Source organism: Babylonia areolata, chromosome 25, assembly GCF_041734735.1.
Source record: "Babylonia areolata isolate BAREFJ2019XMU chromosome 25, ASM4173473v1, whole genome shotgun sequence".
In the NCBI taxonomy this organism is placed as follows: Eukaryota; Metazoa; Mollusca; class Gastropoda; order Neogastropoda; family Buccinidae; genus Babylonia; species Babylonia areolata.
This window is the reverse complement of record NC_134900.1, coordinates 7351927-7375137: the sequence shown is the minus strand read 5'-3', so window position 1 is coordinate 7375137 and position 23211 is coordinate 7351927. Positions and strand designations below refer to the sequence as shown.

Below are 23211 nucleotides of genomic sequence, written 5' to 3'. Positions count from 1 at the left end.
ATAGTATGACGGCCACATGTATTGAAGAGACAGTGCACTGACTGATAGTATGACGGCCACATGTATTGAAGAGACAGTGCACTGACTGACAGTATAACGGCCACATGTATTGAAGAGACAGTGCACTGATTGATAGTATGACGGCCACATGTATTGAAGAGACAGTGCACTGACTGATAGTATGACGGCCACATGTATTGAAGAGACAGTGCACTGACTGATAGTATGACGGCCATATGTATTGAAGAGACAGTGCACTGACTGATAGTATGACTGCCACAGGTCTTATGGAGGCAGTCGGAAGAGAACTGTTTTACCAGGAAGCCACAGTGACTGTGATCAGCGAGGCTAAGGAAGGAATCGCAGAGAACGAACTAATCAATCACATTGTCATGAAGGTTAGTGATTGTGTTACATATTGCTCTGTATGCCAGTGTGTCTGTTTATGTGCCTGTGTCTGTCTGTGTCTATGTATATGCATGTACATGTGCATGTGTGTACGCTTACGCGAATGAATGCACACGTATCATATGTGTGTTTGCGGAGGGGATACAGTTGTATAGGTGTGTGCATGAATGTGTGTTTGTGTTTGTAAGTACTCATGCATGTGAATGTCAGGTATTTCATGTTACGCAAAGAGAAACAAAAACAGTATTATTCTATTTGTCATCAGCTTCAGTATTTTTAGATTGCCGTTCTTTTCTAATTCAGTTTCTTCATGTTGTCCTTCTTGTTCTTATAGTCCTCCTGCTCTCCTGCTCGCCCCTTCTTCTTTCCGACACTGCCCTTTTCCTTCCACTCCACCACTTCTTCTTTCCGACACTGCCCTTTTCCTTCTACTCCACCACTTCTTCTTTCCGACACTGTCCTTTTCCTTCCACTCCACCACTTCTTCTTTCCGACACTGTCCTTTTCCTTCCACTCCACCACTTCTTCTTTCCGACACTGTCCTTTTCTTTCCACTCCACCACTTCTTCTTTCCAACACTGTCCTTTTCCTTCCACTCCACCACTTCTTCTTTCCAACACTGTCCTTTTCCTTGTACTCCACTACTTCTTCTTTCCGACACTGCCCTTTTCCTTCCACTCCACCACCTCTTCTTTCCAACACTGTCCTTTTCCTTCTACTCCACCACTTCTTCTTTCCGACACTGCCCTTTTCCTTCCACTCCATCACTTCTTCTTTCCGACACTGTCCTTTTCCTTCCACTCCACCACTTCTTCTTTCCGACACTGTCCTTTTCCTTCCACTCCACCACGTCTTCTTTCCGACACTGTCCTTTTCCTTCCACTCCACCACTTCTTCTTTCCGACACTGTCCTTTTCTTTCCACTCCACCACCTCTTCTTTCCGACACTGTCCTTTTCCTTCCACTCCACCACCACTTCTTTCCAACACTGTCCTTTTCCTTCCACTCCACCACTTCTTTCCAACACTGTCCTTTTCCTTCCACTCCACCACCACTTCTTTCCAACACTGTCCTTTTCCTTCCACTCCACCACTTCTTCTTTCCGACACTGTCTTTTCCTTCCACTCCATCACTTCTTTCCGACACTGCCCATTTCCTTCCACTCCATCACTTCTTCCCACACTGCCCTTTTCCTTCCACTCCATCACTTCTTCCCGACACTGCCCTTTTCCTTCCACTCCATCACTTCTTTCCGACACTGCCCTTTTCCTTCCACTCCATCACTTCTTCCCGACACTGCCCTTTTCCTTCCACTCCATCACTTCTTCCCGACACTGCCCTTTTCCTTCCACTCCATCACTTCTTCCCGACACTGCCCATTTCCTTCCACTCCATCACTTCTTCCCGACACTGCCCTTTTCCTTCCACTCCATCACTTCTTCCCGACACTGCCCTTTTCCTTCCACTCCATCACTTCTTTCCGACACTGCCCATTTCCTTCCACTCCATCACTTCTTCCCGACACTGCCCTTTTCCTTCCACTCCATCACTTCTTCCCACACTGCCCTTTTCCTTCCACTCCATCACTTCTTCCCGACACTGCCCTTTTCCTTCCACTCTATCACTTCTTCCCGACACTGCCCTTTTCCTTCCACTCCATCACTTCTTCCCGACACTGCCCTTTTCCTTCCACTCCATCACTTCTTCCCGACACTGCCCTTTTCCTTCCACCACTGCTTCTTTCCGACACTGCCCTTTTCCTTCCACTCATCACTTCTTTCCGACACTGCCCTTTTCCTTCCACTCCATCACTTCTTTCCTTTATAGTTTTTGTTTTCCATCACACATCAACCATCTTTATTATCACCATTGTCATTTTCTTCCGATTCTTCCCCACCTCCTGCTTCCTAATATTCTCCTATTCTGTCTTCTTTTTGCCTTTTTTATTTTCTTCTTCTGCTCTTCCAACTTTTCCTCCACCTCCTTCTTCTTCCCTTTTCTTGGCCACGTCATTGTTGTTTGTTTCTTCCTCATCTGGTGCTTCACCAGTCCTCGTAGTTTGTCTCCTCCATTTGCTCCGGTCCTGTCCCTCATTCTCCACACCATGGTTGTTGTGTTGATGGGTCTTCACGGTCCTTTCCCTCTTTCTCCACACCATGGTTGTTGTGTTGATGGGTCTTCACGGTCCTGTCCCTCTTTCTCCACACCATGGTTGTGTTGATGGGTCTTCACGGTCCTGTCCCTCTTTCTCCACACCATGGTTGTTGTGTTGATGGCACTTCACGGTCCTGTCCCTCTTTCTCCACACCATGGTTGTGTTGATGGGTCTTCAGGGTCCTGTCCCTCTTTCTCCACACCATGGTTGTGTTGATGGGTCTTCACGGTCCTGTCCCTCATTCTCCACACCATGGTTGTGTTGATGGCACTTCACGGTCCTGTCCCTCTTTCTCCACACCATGGTTGTGTTGATGGGTCTTCACGGTCCTGTCCCTCATTCTCCACACCATGGTTGTGTTGATGGCACTTCACGGTCCTGTCCCTCTTTCTCCACACCATGGTTGTGTTGATGGGTCTTCAGGGTCCTGTCCCTCTTTCTCCACACCATGGTTGTGTTGATGGGTCTTCACGGTCCTGTCCCTCTTTCTCCACACCATGGTTGTTGTGTTGATGGGTCTTCACGGTCCTGTCCCTCTTTCTCCACACCATGGTTGTTGTGTTGATGGGTCTTCACGGTCCTGTCCCTCTTTCTCCACACCATGGTTGTTGTGTTGATGGGTCTTCAGGTCCTGTCCCTCTTTCTCCACACCATGGTTGTTGTGTTGATGGGTCTTCAGGGTCCTGTCCCTCTTTCTCCACACCATGGTTGTTGTGTTGATGGGTCTTCAGGGTCCTGTCCCTCTTTCTCCACACCATGGTTGTTGTGTTGATGGGTCTTCACGGTCCTGTCCCTCTTTCTCCACACCATGGTGGTTGTGTTGATGGGTCTTCACGGTCCTGTCCCTCTTTCTCCACACCATGGTTGTTGTGTTGATGGGTCTTCAGGGTCCTGTCCCTCTTTCTCCACACCATGGTTGTTGTGTTGATGGGTCTTCACGGTCCTGTCCCTCTTTCTCCACACCATGGTTGTGTTGATGGCACTTCACGGTCCTGTCCCTCTTTCTCCACACCATGGTTGTTGTGTTGATGGGTCTTCACGGTCCTGTCCCTCTTTCTCCACACCATGGTTGTGTTGATGGGTCTTCACGGTCCTGTCCCTCTTTCTCCACACCATGGTTGTTGTGTTGATGGGTCTTCACGGTCCTGTCCCTCTTTCTCCACACCATGGTTGTTGTGTTGATGGGTCTTCAGGGTCCTGTCCCTCTTTCTCCACACCATGGTTGTTGTGTTGATGGGTCTTCAGGGTCCTGTCCCTCTTTCTCCACACCATGGTTGTTGTGTTGATGGGTCTTCAGGGTCCTGTCCCTCTTTCTCCACACCATGGTTGTTGTGTTGATGGGTCTTCACGGTCCTGTCCCTCTTTCTCCACACCATGGTGGTTGTGTTGATGGGTCTTCACGGTCCTGTCCCTCTTTCTCCACACCATGGTTGTTGTGTTGATGGGTCTTCAGGGTCCTGTCCCTCTTTCTCCACACCATGGTTGTTGTGTTGATGGGTCTTCACGGTCCTGTCCCTCTTTCTCCACACCATGGTTGTTGTGTTGATGGGTCTTCACGGTCCTGTCCCTCTTTCTCCACACCATGGTTGTTGTGTTGATGGGTCTTCAGGGTCCTGTCCCTCTTTCTCCACACCATGGTTGTTGTGTTGATGGGTCTTCACGGTCCTGTCCCTCTTTCTCCACACCATGGTTGTTGTGTTGATGGGTCTTCACGGTCCTTTCCCTCTTTCTCCACACCATGGTTGTGTTGATGGGTCTTCACGGTCCTGTCCCTCATTCTCCACACCATGGTTGTTGTGTTGATGGGTCTTCACGGTCCTTTCCCTCTTTCTCCACACCATGGTTGTGTTGATGGGTCTTCACGGTCCTGTCCCTCTTTCTCCACACCATGGTTGTGTTGATGGGTCTTCACGGTCCTGTCCCTCTTTCTCCACACTATAGTTGTTGTTGATGGCACTTCACGGTCCTGTCCCTCTTTCTCCACACCATGGTTCACGGTCCTGTCCCTCATTCTCCACACCATGGTTGTCGTGTTGATGGGACTTCACGGTCCTTTCCCTCTTTCTCCACACTATAGTTGTTGTTGATGGCACTTCACGGTCCTGTCCCTCTTTCTCCACACCATGGTTGTGTTGATGGCACTTCACGGTCCTGTCCCTCTTTCTCCACACCATGGTTGTTGTGTTGATGGGACTTCACGGTCCTGTCCCTCTTTCTCCACACCATGGTGGTTGTGTTGATGGGACTTCACGGTCCTGTCCCTCTTTCTCCACACCATGGTTGTGTTGATGGGTCTTCACGGTCCTGTCCCTCTTTCTCCACACCATGGTTGTTGTGTTGATGGGTCTTCACGGTCCTTTCCCTCTTTCTCCACACCATGGTTGTTGTGTTGATGGCACTTCACGGTCCTTTCCCTCTTTCTCCACACCATGGTTGTTGTTGTTGATGGCACTTCACGGTCCTTTCCCTCTTTCTCCACACCATGGTTGTTGTGTTGATGGCACTTCACGGTCCTTTCCCTCTTTCTCCACACCATGGTTCACGGTCCTTTCCCTCTTTCTCCACACCATGTTTCACGGTCCTTTCAATCTTTCTCCACACTATGGTTCACGGTCCTTTCAATCTTTCTCCACACCATGGTTCACGGTCCTTTCCCTCTTTCTCCACACCACGGTTGTTGTGTTGATGGCACTTCACGGTCCTTTCCCTCTTTCTCCACACCATGGTTCACGGTCCTTTCCCTCTTTCTCCACACCATGGTTCACGGTCCTTTCAATCTTTCTCCACACCATGGTTCACGGTCCTTTCCCTCTTTCTCCACACCATGGTTGTGTTGATGGCACTACACGGTCCTTTCCCTCTTTCTCCACACCATGGTTGTTGTGTTGGTGGCACTTCACGGTCCTTCCCCTCTTTCTCCACACCATGGTTCAAGGTCCTTTCCCTCTTTCTCCACACTATGGTTCACGGTCCTTCCCCTCTTTCTCCACACTATGGTTCACGGTCCTTCCCCTCTTTCTCCACACTATGGTTCACGGTCCTTTCCCTCTTTCTCCACACCATGGTTCAAGGCCCTTTCCCTCTTTCTCCACACCATGGTTCACGGTCCTTCCCCTCTTTCTCCACACCATGGTTCAAGGTCCTTTCCCTCTTTCTCCACACTATGGTTCACGGTCCTTCCCCTCTTTCTCCACACCATGGTTCACGGTCCTTTCCCTCTTTCTCCACACCATGGTTCACGGTCCTTTCCCTCTTTCTCCACACCATGGTTCAAGGTCCTTTCCCTCTTTCTCCACACCATGGTTGTTGTGTTGATGGCACTTCACGGTCCTTTCCCTCTTTCTCCACACCATGGTTCACGGTCCTTTCCCTCTTTCTCCACACCATGGTTGTTGTGTTGATGGCACTTCACAGTAGCTCCTATAGGAGTCGTTTCATTTTTCCGTCCCGTTTCTGTGGAATTGTCCTGACGCCGGTCGTCACAGCTGTGATTTATCTGTGATGTGGGTCAGGTGGACATGAAAGCCATTCCGGGCAAGTCCCCCCATTTCGCCTGGGCCTTAGGGGATCAGGATTCCTATCACAAACACGTCCTCACCAGCACCCAGTGCTTGTTGGGCGAGCATTCCGAGTCGAGTAGCCCCACCTGCGGCTCCGAGACCGTCATCAGGTCACAGTCTCTGCCTGTCTGTCGTTCTTTATTCTTCTGATATGAAATGATGACCTGTGAACACAGGTTATGAATGCTTGCATATGAATAGACAATGGGAATACATGTTGTGCCTATGAATTGAAAACGAGACGGTCCGTCCCCATGTTGCACTTCGTTATCAAGAGACCCATTAAGATTCTTATAACTATGTTTGCAGATGCCTTTATTTGTGTATAAAAAGAAACAGGAATGTTGACTGCGCACAGTGATTAAAAATGGGACCCCCCCCCACCCCCCACCCCCACCCGCCTCTACCATTGTGTGCTTTGTTATCATGTTGTGCCTGTAGAGTAGAGTCCTCGTGACAAAGAAGAGCTTGAGACTGGTTCTTGTCAGCAGTACACGGGGAGCAAGGTGCTTTGTTATCATGCTGTGTATGGAGACCACTTTGGCTTCAGATAAGATAAGATGATATAGGAATAACTTTATTATCTCATAAAGAGTCCACACGCACAGTTCGTGATTGAGAGTGGCTCTGGCTTTGCGGTGTCGGTGTGATGAGCAGGGCGGAGGACATGAGCCTGGCCTTCCCCTACCACATGGTGCTGGACAGCATGCTGTGCATCCGTCAGTGCGGTGACAGCATTGTCCGCATGTCGCTGGTGCCTGTACAGCAGGGCACGCCGCTGAGCAAGGTGGGCATCATCCTGCAGCCCGCCATCCGGCCCACCTTGAACAGCATCATGCAGTTCATCAACAGCGTCTTCGTCCTCGCCATCCACCGCAAGGTCTGCGAGAAGCCCCTCCTCTTGAAAGGTGAGGGGGAAGGTGGAGGGGCGGGGAGTGTAGATGGGTTGGGGTATGGGAGCGTGAGGGTGGGTGTAGGATTAGTTCGCCGCGCGCGCGCATGTGTGTGTATGTGTATGTTTGTGTCGCTGTGTGTGGGTACGTGCGTGCGTGTATATGTCGTTGAGTGAAGCAAGAACTGATGACTGTGTGCGCATGTGGATCAGGCCAGATGATCTGGATGTCACACTGCGGTCACCTGCTGTTCGTGGGCTCCCCCCGCCAGTCGTCCTTTGACGAACTGAAGGACGAGCACATGTATATCGCTGATCTACCCCTGTACGATGTCGCCCGAAACCTTTTGCACCTCAACCATTATCGTACAGCCGAAATTGAAATTACGTGAGCGAACTAAAACACGTGATATTTATTCTTAATTCTTTCACTTCATATTCCTCGTGCGCGCGAGCAAACATAAGCCCCCAAACACACACACACACACTCACTCACTCACTCACTCACACATGCACACAGAGGCACACACGCGCGCGCTCAGGCACACACTCTCTCTCTGTGGAGAAAAAGTAAACTGTGTGGAGACAGACAAACTTTACAATGATGGATAGTTTTAAGAGCAAATAACTGCACATTCTGAAAGAAAACAAACGTTACAATAATGGATAGCTTTAAGAGCAAATAACCACATTCTGAAAGAAAACGAACTTTACAATAATGGATAGCTTTAAGGGCAAATAACTGCACATACTGAAAGAAAACAAGCTTTACAATAATGGATAGCTTTAAGAGCAAGTAACTGCACATACTGAAAGAAAACAAAAGCAACAAAGGCGTCTCCTGACGACGGTACTGTAAAAGACTGAGACCTCAGCCCCCAAACACTCGAACACCTCTGAGAAGAAAACTGCACAACGTCTCTTGAACTAAAAAGCCCAAGTAAATTGCCAACAGAATATACACATAATACTCATTGCAGTTTTGATTCTCTTTCAAACACTCCGTTGATGATGACATGCAGGAAGAAACTGGATGCCACCAGAGCGCAGCTGAAAGAGATGTATTCAGCACTGGAGGAAGAGAAGCAAAAATGGCAGGACCTGCTGCACGAGATGCTGCCACCAAAGATTGCCCGGCAGATGTTGAATGGAGAGAAGGTAGTTGGCGGTAAGTGCTATATCACTACTTGTGTGGCAACACACCTTAACTTAGCCTCCCAGTCACTGTTCTGCTGTCTTATCAATGTATCTGAATAAAATATGTCCTCAATCGGAGTTTGATTTCGACAGAAAGTCGTCAAACTCACTGATGTGGTGGTGCGGCTAAACACACTTCTTTGACAGCTGATGCAAGTTACTCCTAGGCACTTAGTTTCGTTGCCATGTCATGCTTCATTCCTTATTCAGGCTGTTACGTCATTTTTTGTATTGGTGGTTTATGTCTGTGTGTGAATGAGACTGTGCTCTGCGTAGTACATGTGTGTGTGTGTGTGTGTGTGTGTGGAGGAGGAGAGAAATCGCCTGGTCTCATCTTTTTTTGTGAGCAAATTTTTGGCAGCTTCATTTTCTCTGAAAATACCTTGTAAATACCAGAAGAGAGAAGTCTTGCTTGTCGTCTGATTGCAGCAGTTCATTTGTTCATACGAAAGAAAGTGATACCGAAATAGGAGATTACCGAAAATCGGATTTTGTGTGGAGTGTTGCATGAGCGTGTGAATATCCTGAAAGTACTGGTAACCGCCTTCCCTCACCATCTCGCCCCCGCCGTGTTTTCAGTTGCTTTTTGTTTTTGCTTTGTTTTTCATTTTTTAAATGAGCGTTAATTACACGTGAGTTACGAAAGCCTATGTCTTTTATTGTTTGTTTGAGTTGTCGCGTGTTTTGTGGTCATGGGGAATCTGAGCGGGGTTGTGCTGTTCCATTTGCCATCTTCAAGGTGCGCGTATTCGTAAAGACGTCATGATTTTGCCATCAGTTGAGCATCAGGCTATATTATGACTGAATGAGTGCACCTGCATGTGGGTTCTGCATCTGTGTCAGAGAAATTCAAAAGCTGCACCCTCCTGTTCAGTGACGTGGTGGGCTTTACGGATATTGCATCCAGGTGTCAAGCCAAAAACCTCATCTACATGCTCAACGACATGTATCAACGCTTCGACTCATACTTAGACCGACATGGCGTCTTCAAGGTTGTTGTCTTTAGTCTTAGTCTTTGTGTGTGCGTATTTGTCCCTGCCAGTGCCCACCCCCCGCCCCCATATTTCTCTCTTATCCTCCCCGCCTCTCGTCTCCTCCCTCCCTCCCACCTCCTCCCTCTATCTCTGTTTCATGTTTTCTCTTTATTTCCTGCTGCCCCCCCTCCCAGCTTCTCCCATTCCTTCACCCTTTCCATCATCCTCGTCTTTATTCTGTATACACACTTTATGTGATTGGTAGCTTGGTTTGTTGGCTGGCTGCCTATTTGAATACAGAATGGACATATAGATGAACACTGTGACAATGTCCAGAATTGTTAGTTCTTTGGTTTTATATTTTGATGGGTATGAATCTTGAGTGCATGAGGTACCAGTTGTACTTTACGGAACCCTTTCTCTCGGTTTGATAGGCAGCAAACTGACTCAGCACGTGCACTCATTTCAACCACCTGAGTTTTTGTTTTCTTTACAATAAACAGACGATAAAGGCACGATCACTTGCAGCAGCAAAGATTGGCATAACACAGTTCCCGAGCAGCTGATACTGCTGTATGTGTATGTATCTCAGCAAGGGTGAAAAAAATGTGTTGTCGTGAACAGTTCTAAAATTAGAATAAAGCAGTAAGGTTAACTGAGACAAACGAACCGTGCGAAACGTAGGTACAACAGATACCACAAATGGTTCTCAAACCAGCGTGATATAGGAACGCAAGAATGATGATCATTGCAGCGCCAACCGTCGTGCTTTCGTCGTCTTTTCTTTCTTTTGCTGCATGTAGAAAACAAGTTAAAAAGATATATATCATTGTTGTCATGCTGTTTATACTGAACAAATACGGTCGCGTAACCGTACCACAAAGCAAATGATGTGGATGTGTTATACGAGGATGAGTTTGGTGATGACGTAGATGTTAATGATGACAGGTACAGACGATTGGGGACGCCTACATGGCAGTGACGGCGGTTCCTGAGGTCCAAGGGAACCATGCTCCGAGGATGGCCGACTTCGCCATGGACATCGTGGAGGAGGCCTCTCAAGTCAAGACGGCCTCCAGTGGAGAACCACTCAAAGTGGGCACCGCTAGCACGGAACGGGATGAGGGTGGGAAACCTTGGATAGCTTTGAAAGCGGCCTTTGGACACAGAACAGGACTTGTACAGGGGTGGGGATTTGGGACTGTGTAGGGGAAACGGGTTGTGGGAGTTTTATTATTTCCCCTGTTTAGCAGAGAATGTGTGTGTGTGTGTGTGTGTGTAGTGAAGGTGGTGTGGGAAGTTGTTTTTTTTTATATTAGAATGTGCGTGTATATATATATATATAGAGAGAGAGAGAGATTTTGTGAAGAAAGTGTGTCTGAGCGCTTGTCCGAAATCCTGTGAGCTTGACCCTGTCCCGTCTTCTTTGTTGGTTGAATGTATTGATGTTCTACTGCCACATATTACTCATGTCATCAATTCTTCCTTACTGTCTGGTTGTTTCCCTGAAAGCTTCAAATCTGCTGTTGTACGTCCATTCATCAAAAAACCATCTTTGGATCATAATTGTTTGAAAAATTATCGACCTGTCTCTAATCTGTCATTTTTATCAAAACTGCTAGAAAAGATCATATTGTCGCAGCTCAGCTCATCTGGAGCAGAATGGTTTACTTAATTCCCACCAGTCAGCTTATAGACGTGGTCATAGTTGCGAAACAGCCCTTCTTAGAATAGTGAATGATTTGCTTTCGGGATTTGATGAGGATAAGATATCTGTTCTCGCTCTCTTAGATTTGTCAGCAGCTTTTGACACTATCGACCACTCTATCCTCTTGAACAGACTTAAAACTTCCTTTGGTATTCGTGACACTGCACTAGCATGGATCACGTCTTACCTGTCAGATCGTACACAGAAAGTGTGTGTAAATGGTACATACTCTAGAGTATCTGCCTTGAAATATGGTGTCCCACAAGGGTCCGTCCTAGGTCCTGTTCTTTTCGTGCTGTATGCGGCTCCTGTGTCGGATGTCATCAGTCATCATGCGATGTCGCATGAGAGCTTTGCTGACACACAACTTTATCAGTCGGCTTCCATAGCTGAATTTGATGCACTGGTGACTCAAACACAGGAGTGCATTGCTGGCCTAAAGGACTGGATGACTCTCAACAAGCTGCAATTAAATGATGATAAGACTGAATTTATGATAACCTGTCCAAAGAAGTTTCGTCAACATCCTTCCTTTCCTGACTCTGTTCTGATCAATAGCACACCTGTTTCACTTTCTCCCTCTGTTCGGAGTCTTGGTGTAATCCTGGACCAGTCTCTTTCCTTCCAACAGCACATTTCGAATATCTGTAAAGTTGCCTATTTGGAACTGCATAGAATCAGCTCTATCCGCCACTATCTCTCAACCGATGCAACCAAGACACTTGTATGCTCTCTGGTTCTCTCAAGATTGGATTACTGCAACTCTTTTTTGGCCAGCCTTCCCAAATACCTGTTTGACAGACTCCAACGAATTCAGAATAACGCTGCCAGACTCATTTGCAGAGCTTCTAAATTTGACCATGTTTCTCCTCTCCTTCAGTCTCTCCACTGGTTGCCTGTTTCTGATCGAATAGACTATAAGCTATCCACTCTGACCTTTTCTGCAGTCAACGGATCTGGCCCCAAGTATTTTTCTGAACTCATCCATATCAATACCCCGTCTCGCCAGCTCCGTTCTTCCTCTGATACTCGACTTCTCAGGATACCTCACGTCAGAAGTAAGACCTATGGACACAGATCGTTTTCTTTTCAATCGCCAAAGACGTGGAACAAGCTCCCTGATAACCTCCGTCATTCTGATTCCCTCGCATCTTTTAAATCTCGTCTCAAAACTCACCTTTTCCCTCAGCAATAAGTTCAATTGTGGCAGGTCCACTTCCTTTTCGTTAGGTGTGCTTGACTATGTGTGTATACCTATGTATGTGTACATAACTACATGCATGTATATGAATGTGTATTGTGTGTGCGTGTGTTTATGTAAGTTTGTGCCTGCCTATGTGTGCGTATGTGTTAGGGTAGCTGTTAGATACACATGTATGTTAAAATGTATGTATGCAGTGTGTGTGTGTGTGCGTGCGTGCGTGCGTGTGTGTGTGTGTGTGTGTGTGTGTGTGGTCACATTTTGGTGTGTGTATGTAACATAGATATAATGTTTTATGTTATCAAAAGCGTTTTTGTAAAGTACCTAGAGCAGATTTCTGGATAGTGTGCTATATAAGTATCCATTATTATTATTATTATTATTATTATTATTAGATATGTGTGTGTGTGTGTAGTGAAGGTGGTGTGGGAAGTATTACTTTTTTGGATATTAGAATGTGCGTGTCTGTGTGTTGGCTTGCGAAAGTGTGAATGTGCCTATTTCTGTTGAACTGTCGAAAAATGAGAGCGAATCTCGTTTTTTCACAATTATAGGATCTTAACCAAATGATCAGACACTGCAAATATTGTCACAGTTATATAAAGGCATAAAAAACTTAGTTGCTCATGATATGATTAGAACTATTTTAACCGACTGAAAAAACACAGTTACTACATAAGTGCACAGGTATTCTTTTTTGCAACATTGCCTGGCCACAAATCTTAGCGGTAACTGACGAAACAGCCATCAACGCTGTGCTAAGTCTGTGACTCTTGTCTTGAAAACTGACAAATAAACATTCACAATGTGTTGGACCTGTGACTCGTATGGTTCATTATTTTTGTGTATTGAGCAATAACCCACACGTTTATTCGTGTAAACGAGTGGGCCTTTACGTGTATAACCGTTTTTAACCCACCATTAGGCAGCCAGACTCCGTTTTCAGAGGTGTGAGGTGTGCATGGTGGGTATGTTCGTGGATTCCGTGACTCACCAAACTTGACATGGTTTACAGGATCTTTAACATGTTTATTTGATCTGTCGCATGTGCACACACTCGAGGGAGATTACAGGACTAGCAAGTCTGCACAAATGTTGACTTGGTGACGATACTGGGATCGAACCCAGGATCCTTATATTGAAATTCCAACGCTTTTATTATAGTGCGTTTGCGCCGTAACTAAAGTTGCGTTATGCTAAAAGTGATGACTCGTGGACCCCTGGCTAACTACCCTCAGATACGGGTTGGGATACACACGGGGCCTGTGGCGGCTGGCGTGGTGGGCATGAAGAAGCCTCGCTATGACCTGTACGGTGTCACGGTCAGCCTCGCCGCCCGGATGGAGAGCACGGGGGCCCCGGGGCGTATCCACGTCAGCAAGACGACTTTCAAGTGACTGGCTTGCTCTCTCTCTCTCTCTCTCCTTCTTCTCTGTCTCTGTATGATTATGTGTGTGTGTGTCTGTGCGTGTGTGAGCGCGGTCGCGCGTGTGTTTGTGTGTGTGTGTGTGTGTGTGTGTGTGTGCAGGGAATGGTAAGCTGCGTGTGCTTGGTGTTCCAGTCTGCATGGCACGCGTGCATTGGTTTAAGTTTGTTTTGTGGGATTTGTGGAATGTTTGAGTGATACAGTGGTGTGCAAGGATTGGTGAAAGGAAAACGCCAGAACAATTTTCTGTGTTTGGGAAATTGATTCTTGTTTCAATAATTCACTGAACGCTGACATAGATTATGGGATCTTTAAACGTGCGTATTTGATCTTCTGCATGCGTATACACACGAATGGGGTTCAGACACTAGCACGTCTGAACATATGTTGACCTTGGAGATTGGAAAAATCTCTACCCTTTACCCACCAGGTGCCGTTACCAAGATTTGAACCCGGGACCCTCAGATAGAAAGTCGAACGCTTTAACCACTCGGCTGTTGCGCTTTATTGACAAAATAAAGTGTCATTTTTTTTCCTTTCCGCCTGTGCTCGCGCGCGTGTGTGTGTATGTATGTATGTATGTGTGTGTGTGTGTGTGTGTGTGTGTGTGACATGATTGCATGCTGTCTCTCTCAAATGGTTATTTCCACCACTCCCAGAGAACTCTACCCCTTTGGCTTCGAGTTCCTGGCGAGGAGCCACGCAATGGTGAACGACCGTGTGATGATGGAAACTTACTTCCTCATCGGCTCCAGCACCCGGAAGCTGGCCCAGCCCAACGACCGGTTTGGAAACCTGGCGACTGCGGTCAACCCCTGTTCCAAACAGACCAGCCAGCCCGCCTTAGTACGGCAAGGGCCCAAGTCTTTTCTCGGCCTTGAAAAAATCGAAGACTGCCGAGTCGGCAGGTCGACAGGCAACTTGGCGGAAACGCTGCTGAGAAAAGTGAGCAAAGTCGTCAGCGAGCTGTCCATCCCCAGGCTGAAGCAGAACGAGTCAGACAGTCGTTCGAGTGCAGTCGACAGCCAGTACCGGCACAGTAACACCCACCTCCCCGCGCCCTCCACCAGCCATGCCATCGACACTGGGGCCCAGGGTCAGGATTCCAACTCGTCCGACGAAAACCCCTATTTTTGCCTGCATGATGATGAGTCGTTGACCGGCAAACGGTGGCCCATCTGTGTTGTCATGTGACTGGTCAGTGCGCGGACATGGTGTCTGACGTCGTCACTGCCAGAGAGAGAGAGAGAGCGGAGAGGGGGTGAGATCTTATCTCCTGTCTGTGTTTGTGGCTGGCCTTGGAAGAAACTTGTGATGTTCATTCTGTGAGAAACGTGTTATAATCATTCTGCTTTTGCTTTACACAGTTGTACCTCTTCAGTTAAGTCGACCTCGTTTTGTTGTCTCATCAGTTCAGTTGACATTCTTTGGCCTTGCCTTGCAGCCTTCATCTCGCTTCACTCAACCTCATGTGTACCAAAGTGGACAAGCAACATCAACTGAATTTTTGTGCTCCTGGTGTACCATAGTAGACTGGCAACATCAACTGAATTTTTGTGCTCCTGGTGCACCATAGTGGACTGGCAACATCGACTGAATTTTTGTGCTCCTGGTGCTGGCCTTTAAAAATGTGGTGCAAAGTTATCCTCCGTTTGTTGTGCATTGTGTTTGAGCCGTGTTTTGGGGCAGAAAACGGGAAGTTGACCAAAAAAAAACAACCCAAAAAACAAAACAAAACAAAACTACCGCAACACTTGACTGGATTGCATTACAGTCCAACAAATTTTGTCATTCCCAGCACCACACACCAACCCCCCCCCCCCAAGCACAGACACATACACACACACACACACACACACACACACACAGAGGCGCGTGTGCGCCTTTTCTTCTTGAGGGGATTGATCACTACCTGTCTTGAAAAATAACACGCCCAGTTAATTTTACAAGAAAGAACAAACACAGTGGGAATGCTGTTTTGCTGTTGACATGCAGCCTTTCTTCTTTCCACATCTGTGTGACCAAAGCCGTGTTTTAGGCACTGGAAAAGTAGACTAAACTCCGATCGGTAACGCCACTAAAGCCATAGGATCTTGCACGTTTCATTCGTTGAGAGAGAGAGGGATGTAAATTTTATTTCGTTCATGTAGATATAACTGGCCAACAATGTCCACATTCCATGAGAGAGAGAGAGAGATGAATTCAGCATGCTGCATGCATACGACTGTATACATATGCTCATTTTGTACTGCATACATGTTTTTAAGATAATAAATATAAAGTTTAGACGAAAGGAAAGAGAGAGTATTACTGTTCTCTGTTTTATGGATTCAGGAACACGTGTGGAGGTGTTCGAAATGTGTGGCGTACAAGTAAGACGTGGTTTGTAGTACAACGCAATGCAAGTGATGTCATCCTGAGATGACGCTGTATATAAACGTCATTATCTGCTAATAGACGTCACGTCTGGAATACGAAGATTGGATTTTCCGCTTGAGAAATTTTCAAAAGATGTTAAAAAATCAGTCGTAGAATTGTGACATTCATCAACGAATCTGTGTTTGCAAACTCTGTAATCCGCAGAATTTCGATCATGGTAAGTGTACAGAAAAATAGTTTAGGCAGGTGTGTCATTGACACGGAAAAGTGTCTATGTATTTAATTCCCAAGTACTCGTGATAAAAGCAGCTATATAGTGTGGGGTTGTGGTGTGATGTAGGGTCGACAGTTATGTCAGTTTAGCCCATCTTGTTGGATGATTAGAAAGCATGAAATGGCCCCCCCCCACCCCCCCCAAAAAAAAAAATCCGTGGACTACCAATAGTCACCTGTGTGTGTGTGTGTGTGTGCTAGTATGTGTGTGTGCGTGTGTGTGTGTGTGTGTGTGTGTGTGTGTGTAACTACTAAGTATTGCAGACAGACGTGTCACAATGTAGGCCTGCACTGCATTGCAGACACACATGACACAACATACATTGCAGTATATCGCAGCGTGTACATCACAGCGTACATCTTACCGCAGACAGACATATTACAACATATACTATGTGCAGACAGGTCAGGTCAGGGGCATAGCCCTTGCTACTGGTACTATGTAACCCAGTACTACCTGCCGCATGTGAAGTCTCCCAACGACGGACCAGGCGGAGAAGGACACCTTTCCCAAGACTGTGAAGAAGCTGTGAAGACGGAAGAGGATGACCAAAGGGCAGGGGGAGCTCTTATCCTTGGCTGAAAGTCCTCTTAGGCGACGAAACTCCGAAGAAAAAACCTGCACCTGCCGAGGCCGTTCTACACGTGGCAGTATCTGCACCTGTGGGACTGAGCTTCGGTAGGCGAGAGAGTGGGGAAGGGACTGCACAACTCCTCTTCACTAAAAAAAAGTCACCTGTGCTGGTCAGGCATACAAGCTAATGCCGGAACGACGAGCTAGCCCTTCAACACCCAGCTTTCCCAAGCCCTGCAGCGATAGAGAAGTGGTAACGGGGACAGGCAGAGGAGGATACTGGCAGTTCCTAGTCACGACTCTGCACGCAGGTGGCTGTGGGGTGATGGTCGTCCGCCGTAGACTGGGGTAGATGCGGCGCCTGTATCCTCCCATAGCGTCAGAGCAGCCCTTTTTAGGGACAGCACTGCTCTCCCCACATGGGGAAGGGGAGATAAAAGGATCCCTAAACAAAGCCTGCCTCACCTAGTACCTAGTAGGAAACAGCACCTACTTTGACATCCATCACTAGCGGTCGAAAACAACAGAAGAAAAGAACCAGGAGTCATGCCCTGACTCTTGGGTGCCTGGAATGTGCGCACCCTTTTGGACAGAGATGACAGACCAGAAAGGCGCACAGCGCTCATTGCTAGAATGCTTGATCGCTACCAGGTGGACATAGCAGCCTTGAGTGAAACCAGGTTTGCCGGAGAAACCCAGCTGGAGGAAGTTGGAGGGGGCTACACCTTCTACTGCATTGGGAAGCTAGATGGCACCCCAAGAACCTCAGGTGTGGGCTTTGCTGTACAAACCAAACTTGCATGACAGCTTGACAGCCTTCCACGTGGGATGAACGATAGGCTGATGACCCTGCGTCTGAAGCTGTCCGAGGATCGCTTCGCCACAGTCATCAGCTGCTATGCCCCGACGATGACCAACCCTGATGACACCAAAGAAGCCTACGAGGAGTTCAGCCACACCATTTCAGCGGTAGACAGAAAGGACAGGCTGATCATCCTTGGGGATTTCAATTCCCGCGTCGGCATGGATTTCTCCTCGTGGGCAAAAGTCCTAGGACAGCACGGCACTGGCAAGTGCAACTCCAATGGACTGCTTTTGCTCTCGCTCTGCGCGCAGAATGGACTGACCATCACCAACACCCTCTTCCAACAAGCGGACAAGTACAAGAACACATGGATGCACCCCGCTCCAAGCAATGGCACATGCTGTCCGGCAGAGGGATAGAGGTGATGTTTCCATTACACACTGCATGAGAGGAGCAGTCTGTTGGTTGGACCATCGCCTGGTATGCAGCAAGATGAACCTCAGACTTGCATACAAGCTCCAACCAGCCAGGCAGAAATCCCCTAGGAAGCTGAACATCCACCACCTCCCTATCACCAAGGATGTGCTGCAGCAGCAAATCCAAGCAGCTCTCAGCTCCAAGAAACTCCTGCATCGACTGATGTAGAAACATCCACCGCCTCCCTATCACCAAGGACGTGCTGCAGCAGCAAATCCAAGCAGCTCTCCAAGAAACTCCTGCATCGACTGATGTAGAAGTGGTATGTAGCACCTTTAGAGATGCTGTGTACACAGCAGCAGGTGACACACTCGGCTTTGTACAGAGGAGCCACAAAGAGTGGTTGGACGAGAACGACTCTGGAATCTCCAAGCTCCTGAACACACTGCATATACGGCATCAGGATCACATTTCCGATAAAGACTGCCAGAGGAAGAATATTAACCAGTACTTGCAAACGAAGCAACTCGTACAGAAGAGGCTGCGTGAGATGAAGAACACCTGGTGGGAGAGAAAGTCCGAAGAGCTTCAGTCCGCTGCTGATGCTCACGACATGAAGACCTTCATGATGGTCTTCGAGCTGTGTATGGGCCGAGAGTCACAGGATCAACTCCTGTCCGAGCCTTGGACCAGACCACCCTCCTGATAGGCAAGAAAGACATCCATGCCCGCTGGGCAAAGCACTTCAACACCCTCCTCAACAGGGACTCGTCCGTATCTGACGAGGTAATTGCCGCCCTCCCACAGCTACCAGTCAATGACTTGCTAGTTGCCCCTCCCACCAAGGCCGAGATCTGGAAGGCCCTGAAGCTGACAATGTCAGGAAAAGCACCAGGAGCGGATGGAATCCAGGCCGACAAGTATGGAGACCAGGTGCTGACAGACAAGCTGACTGCCCTGTTCCAGTCTATCTGGTATAGTGGGGAGGTTCCCCAGGATTTCAAGGATGCTTCAATTGTCCATATTTACAAACGGAAGGGAGACAAAACGTCCTGCAATGACCACTGTGGAATCCCTCTCCTCTGCATCGCCGGCAAGATCTTCACCCGCATCATACTGAACAGACTGGTTGACCATGTCTCCAATACAGTCATCCCTGAAGCACAGTGCGGCTTCCGCTCAGGCAGGGGAATATGTGACATGGTATTTGCCATACGCCAGATACAAGAGAAGTGCCGTGAGCAGAACAAGGAGCTCCACATGGTCTTTGTAGACCTAAGGCCTTCGACATGGTGAACCGCCAAGGTCTGTGGAAGATCCTCCTAAAGTTCGGCTGCCCAGAGAGCCTAATCCAGCTGATTGCGTCATTCCACGATGGCATGCAAGCAAGAGTATAGGAAAATACTGACATGTCAGATCCAAACCCTGTGGTAAATGGAGTGGAGCAGGGCTGCGTTCTGGCACCCTCACTGTTCTCCATTCTCTTCTCTGCCATGCTGATTGACGCCTTCCAAGACCGTGACTGGGGCATCTACATTCAGTTTCGCACAGATGGCAAACTTTTCAACTTGCGGCGACTCCATGCTAGGCCCAGGGTGTTTGAGGCACATTTGAAATAGTTTCTCTTTGCTGATGATTGCGCGCTTGCTGCACACACCCATGAAGACATGCAGTTCATTATGGACAGGTTCTCAACCTCCTGCAGGCGCTTTGGACTCACCATCAGCCTCAGCAAGACCGAGTCCATGTATCAGCCAGCTAGCTCACAGAACGCCAGTACCTTGCCCCCACCTGGAATCAAGATCGATGACACAGAGATCAAGTCAGTCGACAAGTTTTGCTACCTGGGCAGCACCCTATGCAGCAACGGAGCCCTTGATGCAGAAGTGACGCTGTGCATCGCTAAGGCCTGTTCTGCATTTGGCAGACTCAACAACAGGCTGTGGAACAACAAAGGCATCAGGCTCAGCACCAAAATCAAAACCTACAGAGCTGTTGTGCTGACCACCTTGTTGTACTGCTGTGAAACATGGTCGACATATCGCCGTCACATTCAACAACTTGAGCAGTTTCAACAGAGATGCCTACGCAAGATCCTCAGCATAAAGTGGCAAGACAGGGTCTCCAACCTCCAGGTCCGACCTAGAGAGGAGCGGCCTGCCCAGCATCGAAAACCTGCTGATCCAGTGCCAGCTACGCTGGACAGGACACATTGTCCGCATGACACACAGCAGGATACCGAAGATGCTACTGTATGGCCAGCTGAAGGAAGGCCACCGCGAACTTGGAAGACTCTGCAAGCGCTTCAAGGACACCTTGAAGACAAACCTCAAAGCCTGTGACATAGACATCGCTTCCTATGAAACTGATGTCCTTGACCGCTCTCGCTGGAGGATGCTGTGCTCTCGTGGCATGAAGACGTTTGAAAACAAGAGAACGCTGGCCATTAAGGAGAAGCGTGAGCGAAGGAAGCAGGGCTCAACTTCTGGAGACGTTTTTCCCTTGCAACACCTGTGGGAAGTGCTGTGCATCCAGAATCGGCCTCTTCTCCCATATGAGGACACACACCGACATATAAGCCTGCCTGCCTACTGATCCGTCGGTCCGACGGGAGACTCCATCATATGCAGACATGTTACATCATTCACTATGCCAGATAGACACATGACACGAAGTATAATGAGTTTCAGAGACAGACACATATAGAAAGAGACGCACAGTTCTGTCTCAGGACTCGGGGATCGATGCCATTCCATCATTATTATTAATTGGTTTTGCGCCGGAGAGAGAGGATCTTGTGTTTGCGTGCATGTGTGTCAGCCCGGTGCGGTCGTATATGTTTGTGTGTGTTTCAGTACGGACAAATACACTGTATTGTCAGAGAGCTGGTACTGGAAAATCATGGAGAAACAGTTTGGTTTAAAGTGAAGTACGTATTTGCATAAGAATGCGCTTCTTCTTCTTCTTCTTCCTCTTTTGGAGGCGGGAGGGGGGGGGGGGGGGGGGTAAGATATGTGGTTTATCATGTGCGTCGGCCTCATAACGATAGATGATTTATATTGTATGCCAACGCGGCAAGCTGACTTGGATATGAAATTGAAATTTCTCCTCCACCCATCGCTGTCTCTCCCCATCTTTTTAATTCTGTGTTTTTGCTTGTTTTTCTTTCTCACCTCTTCCAATCTCTGCCTCTTTCTCGCTCCTTCCCCCCCTCTCTCCCCCCCCCCCTCTCTCCCTCTCTCTTTCTCTCCCTCTCTCTCCCTCCCTCTCTCTGTGTCTCTCTCGCTCTCCATCTCTCTCTCTCCCTCTCTCTCTCTCTCTCTCTCTCTCTCCCCATCTCTCTCCCTCTCTCCCTCTCGCTCTCTCTCCCCCCTCTCTCTTTTTCTTTTCTTTTTTGTCTCCCTTCCGCTCTCTTGTGCTGCCTCTTTGTCTTTTTCTCTGATTCTGTCTGTCTGTCTGTCTCTCACCCCCTTCCTCTCCCTCCCTCCCTCTCTGTCTCTCCACTCATTCTCTTCCTGTCTGTCTTATATCTCTCCGCTCTCTTTCCACACACCCGATATCTATCTCCCTTTCAATCTGTCTCATTCTCGCTTGGGACCACAAGGGTGTGTGTATGTGTATATCAAAGTCAAAAATCAAAGTAAAAAGTGTTTTCATGTCCAAAAGAACGCCTCTGGCCCATCGGTCACAGAGAGAGGTAGCCTAATCAAAGATATGCAGTTAAGATACATAGAATAGTACTTCTGGTATGACATGCACATGAGAACATAAACTTGATGTATAAATGTAATGACGCGGCTGCATATATATATATATATATATATATATATATATATATATATATATATATAAAAGTGTACCCGTGTGTTCATTTTCCCATTCCAGGGAGAAGTGTCACATGGACAGCGATGACTTTTTGGTGTTCTCCTACTATCCGGATTCCAAGACTTTAAATCTAATTGCAACAACGGCAGAGGTTCTAAGTGAGTAATTACTTCGTCCTCATGTTGTCATTCATGTTGACGACGTGTAATACACACCACGTCATAGTAAGTCTGTGAATCATCGCGGTGATTTATTACAGTCCCCTTTCTGTTGTTATACTTGCTGAAGGTGTTAACGATTATCTCTTGTCGTCATGAATTTTCTTTTGGTACTTATGCTGAAGAAGTTTGACATACACCACTCATTACCGTTGTAATTTGTAACCATTCTTTTGTTATTCATGTACAGTAATGTTTTGTATATTATGTTTCCTCATAGTATTGTTTCATATTTCTGTTGTTAATATAATGATAATGATAATGTACATTTATATAGCGCCCTTTCTCTCTTGTTATTTGTGCAGAAAAAAACCCATTAATCATCGCAATGATTCGTCGTCCTGTTCTTATTCATGTTGGAGAAGCTTATGTATGTATGATATCTATCAGTTGGTGGTGGTTCGTCCGTCGGGATCGACGAGGACCATCTAGTCATTCTGGGGGTAGGTGGGTTGGGCTCTGTGGGTGCTCAGATGACTGGTCAGGCCAATCTGCGCCCGGAAGGTTCTGACGCAGTGTGGACAGGGGATGGTGGCGGCTGTCAGGGACTTGCTGGCACTGCTTTTCCTGGCCTGTCTGCGTTGCTCTGCTGCAGCGATTCTGTTGGCCTCATAGGATTTGGCGCCTTTGTGGACAGCTGAACGCCACATTGGTCTGTCCATTGCATTCAGCTCCCATGTGTCGTGGCTGATGCTGAAGGCCTTCAGAGAAGCTTTCAGAGTGTCTTTGAAGCGCTTCTTTTAGCCTCCATGGGAGCGCTTGCCATGTTGGAGTTCGCCGTACAACAGTTTCTTGGGGAGCCGGTGGTCTGGCATGCGAACTACATGGCCTGCATCAAGATGATGTAGATGCTGGGCAAGTTTGCACGAGTGAGCACCTCTGTGTCTGGGATCTTCTCTTGCCACTTTATGCCGAGAAGTTTTCTGAGGCTGGTGGTGTGGAAGTGGTTCAGCTTTTTGGCGTGGCGTTTGTAGACTGTCCACGATTCACATCCATAGAGCAGTGTGGTGAGAACTATGGCCTTGTATACTTTGAGCTTCGTCTCCAGGGTGATGCCTCTCCTGTTCCAAACGTTCTTATGGAGTCTGCGGAAGGCAGCGCTGGCTTTGGCGAGTCTGGCATTCACCTCGTCGTCGATGACAACTGTGCGAGAGAGTGTACTGCCCAGGTGTGTGAACTTGTCCACCGCGTTCAGTCGT

The 23211-nt window shown here is 47.8% G+C and overlaps 1 protein-coding gene across 1 annotated transcript; it reads left to right on the top strand.

Moving 5' to 3' along the window:
- Positions 1-269: 269 nt before the first annotated feature.
- On the top strand, positions 270-13492 carry LOC143300016 (guanylate cyclase soluble subunit beta-2-like). The gene is made up of 8 exons (XM_076613572.1): positions 270-398; positions 6076-6233; positions 6781-7031; positions 7229-7403; positions 8038-8183; positions 9056-9204; positions 10135-10281; positions 13334-13492. Exons 1-8 carry the CDS (start codon positions 270-272, stop codon positions 13490-13492), a joined length of 1314 nt encoding a protein of 437 aa, XP_076469687.1.
- Positions 13493-23211: the final 9719 nt, after the last annotated feature.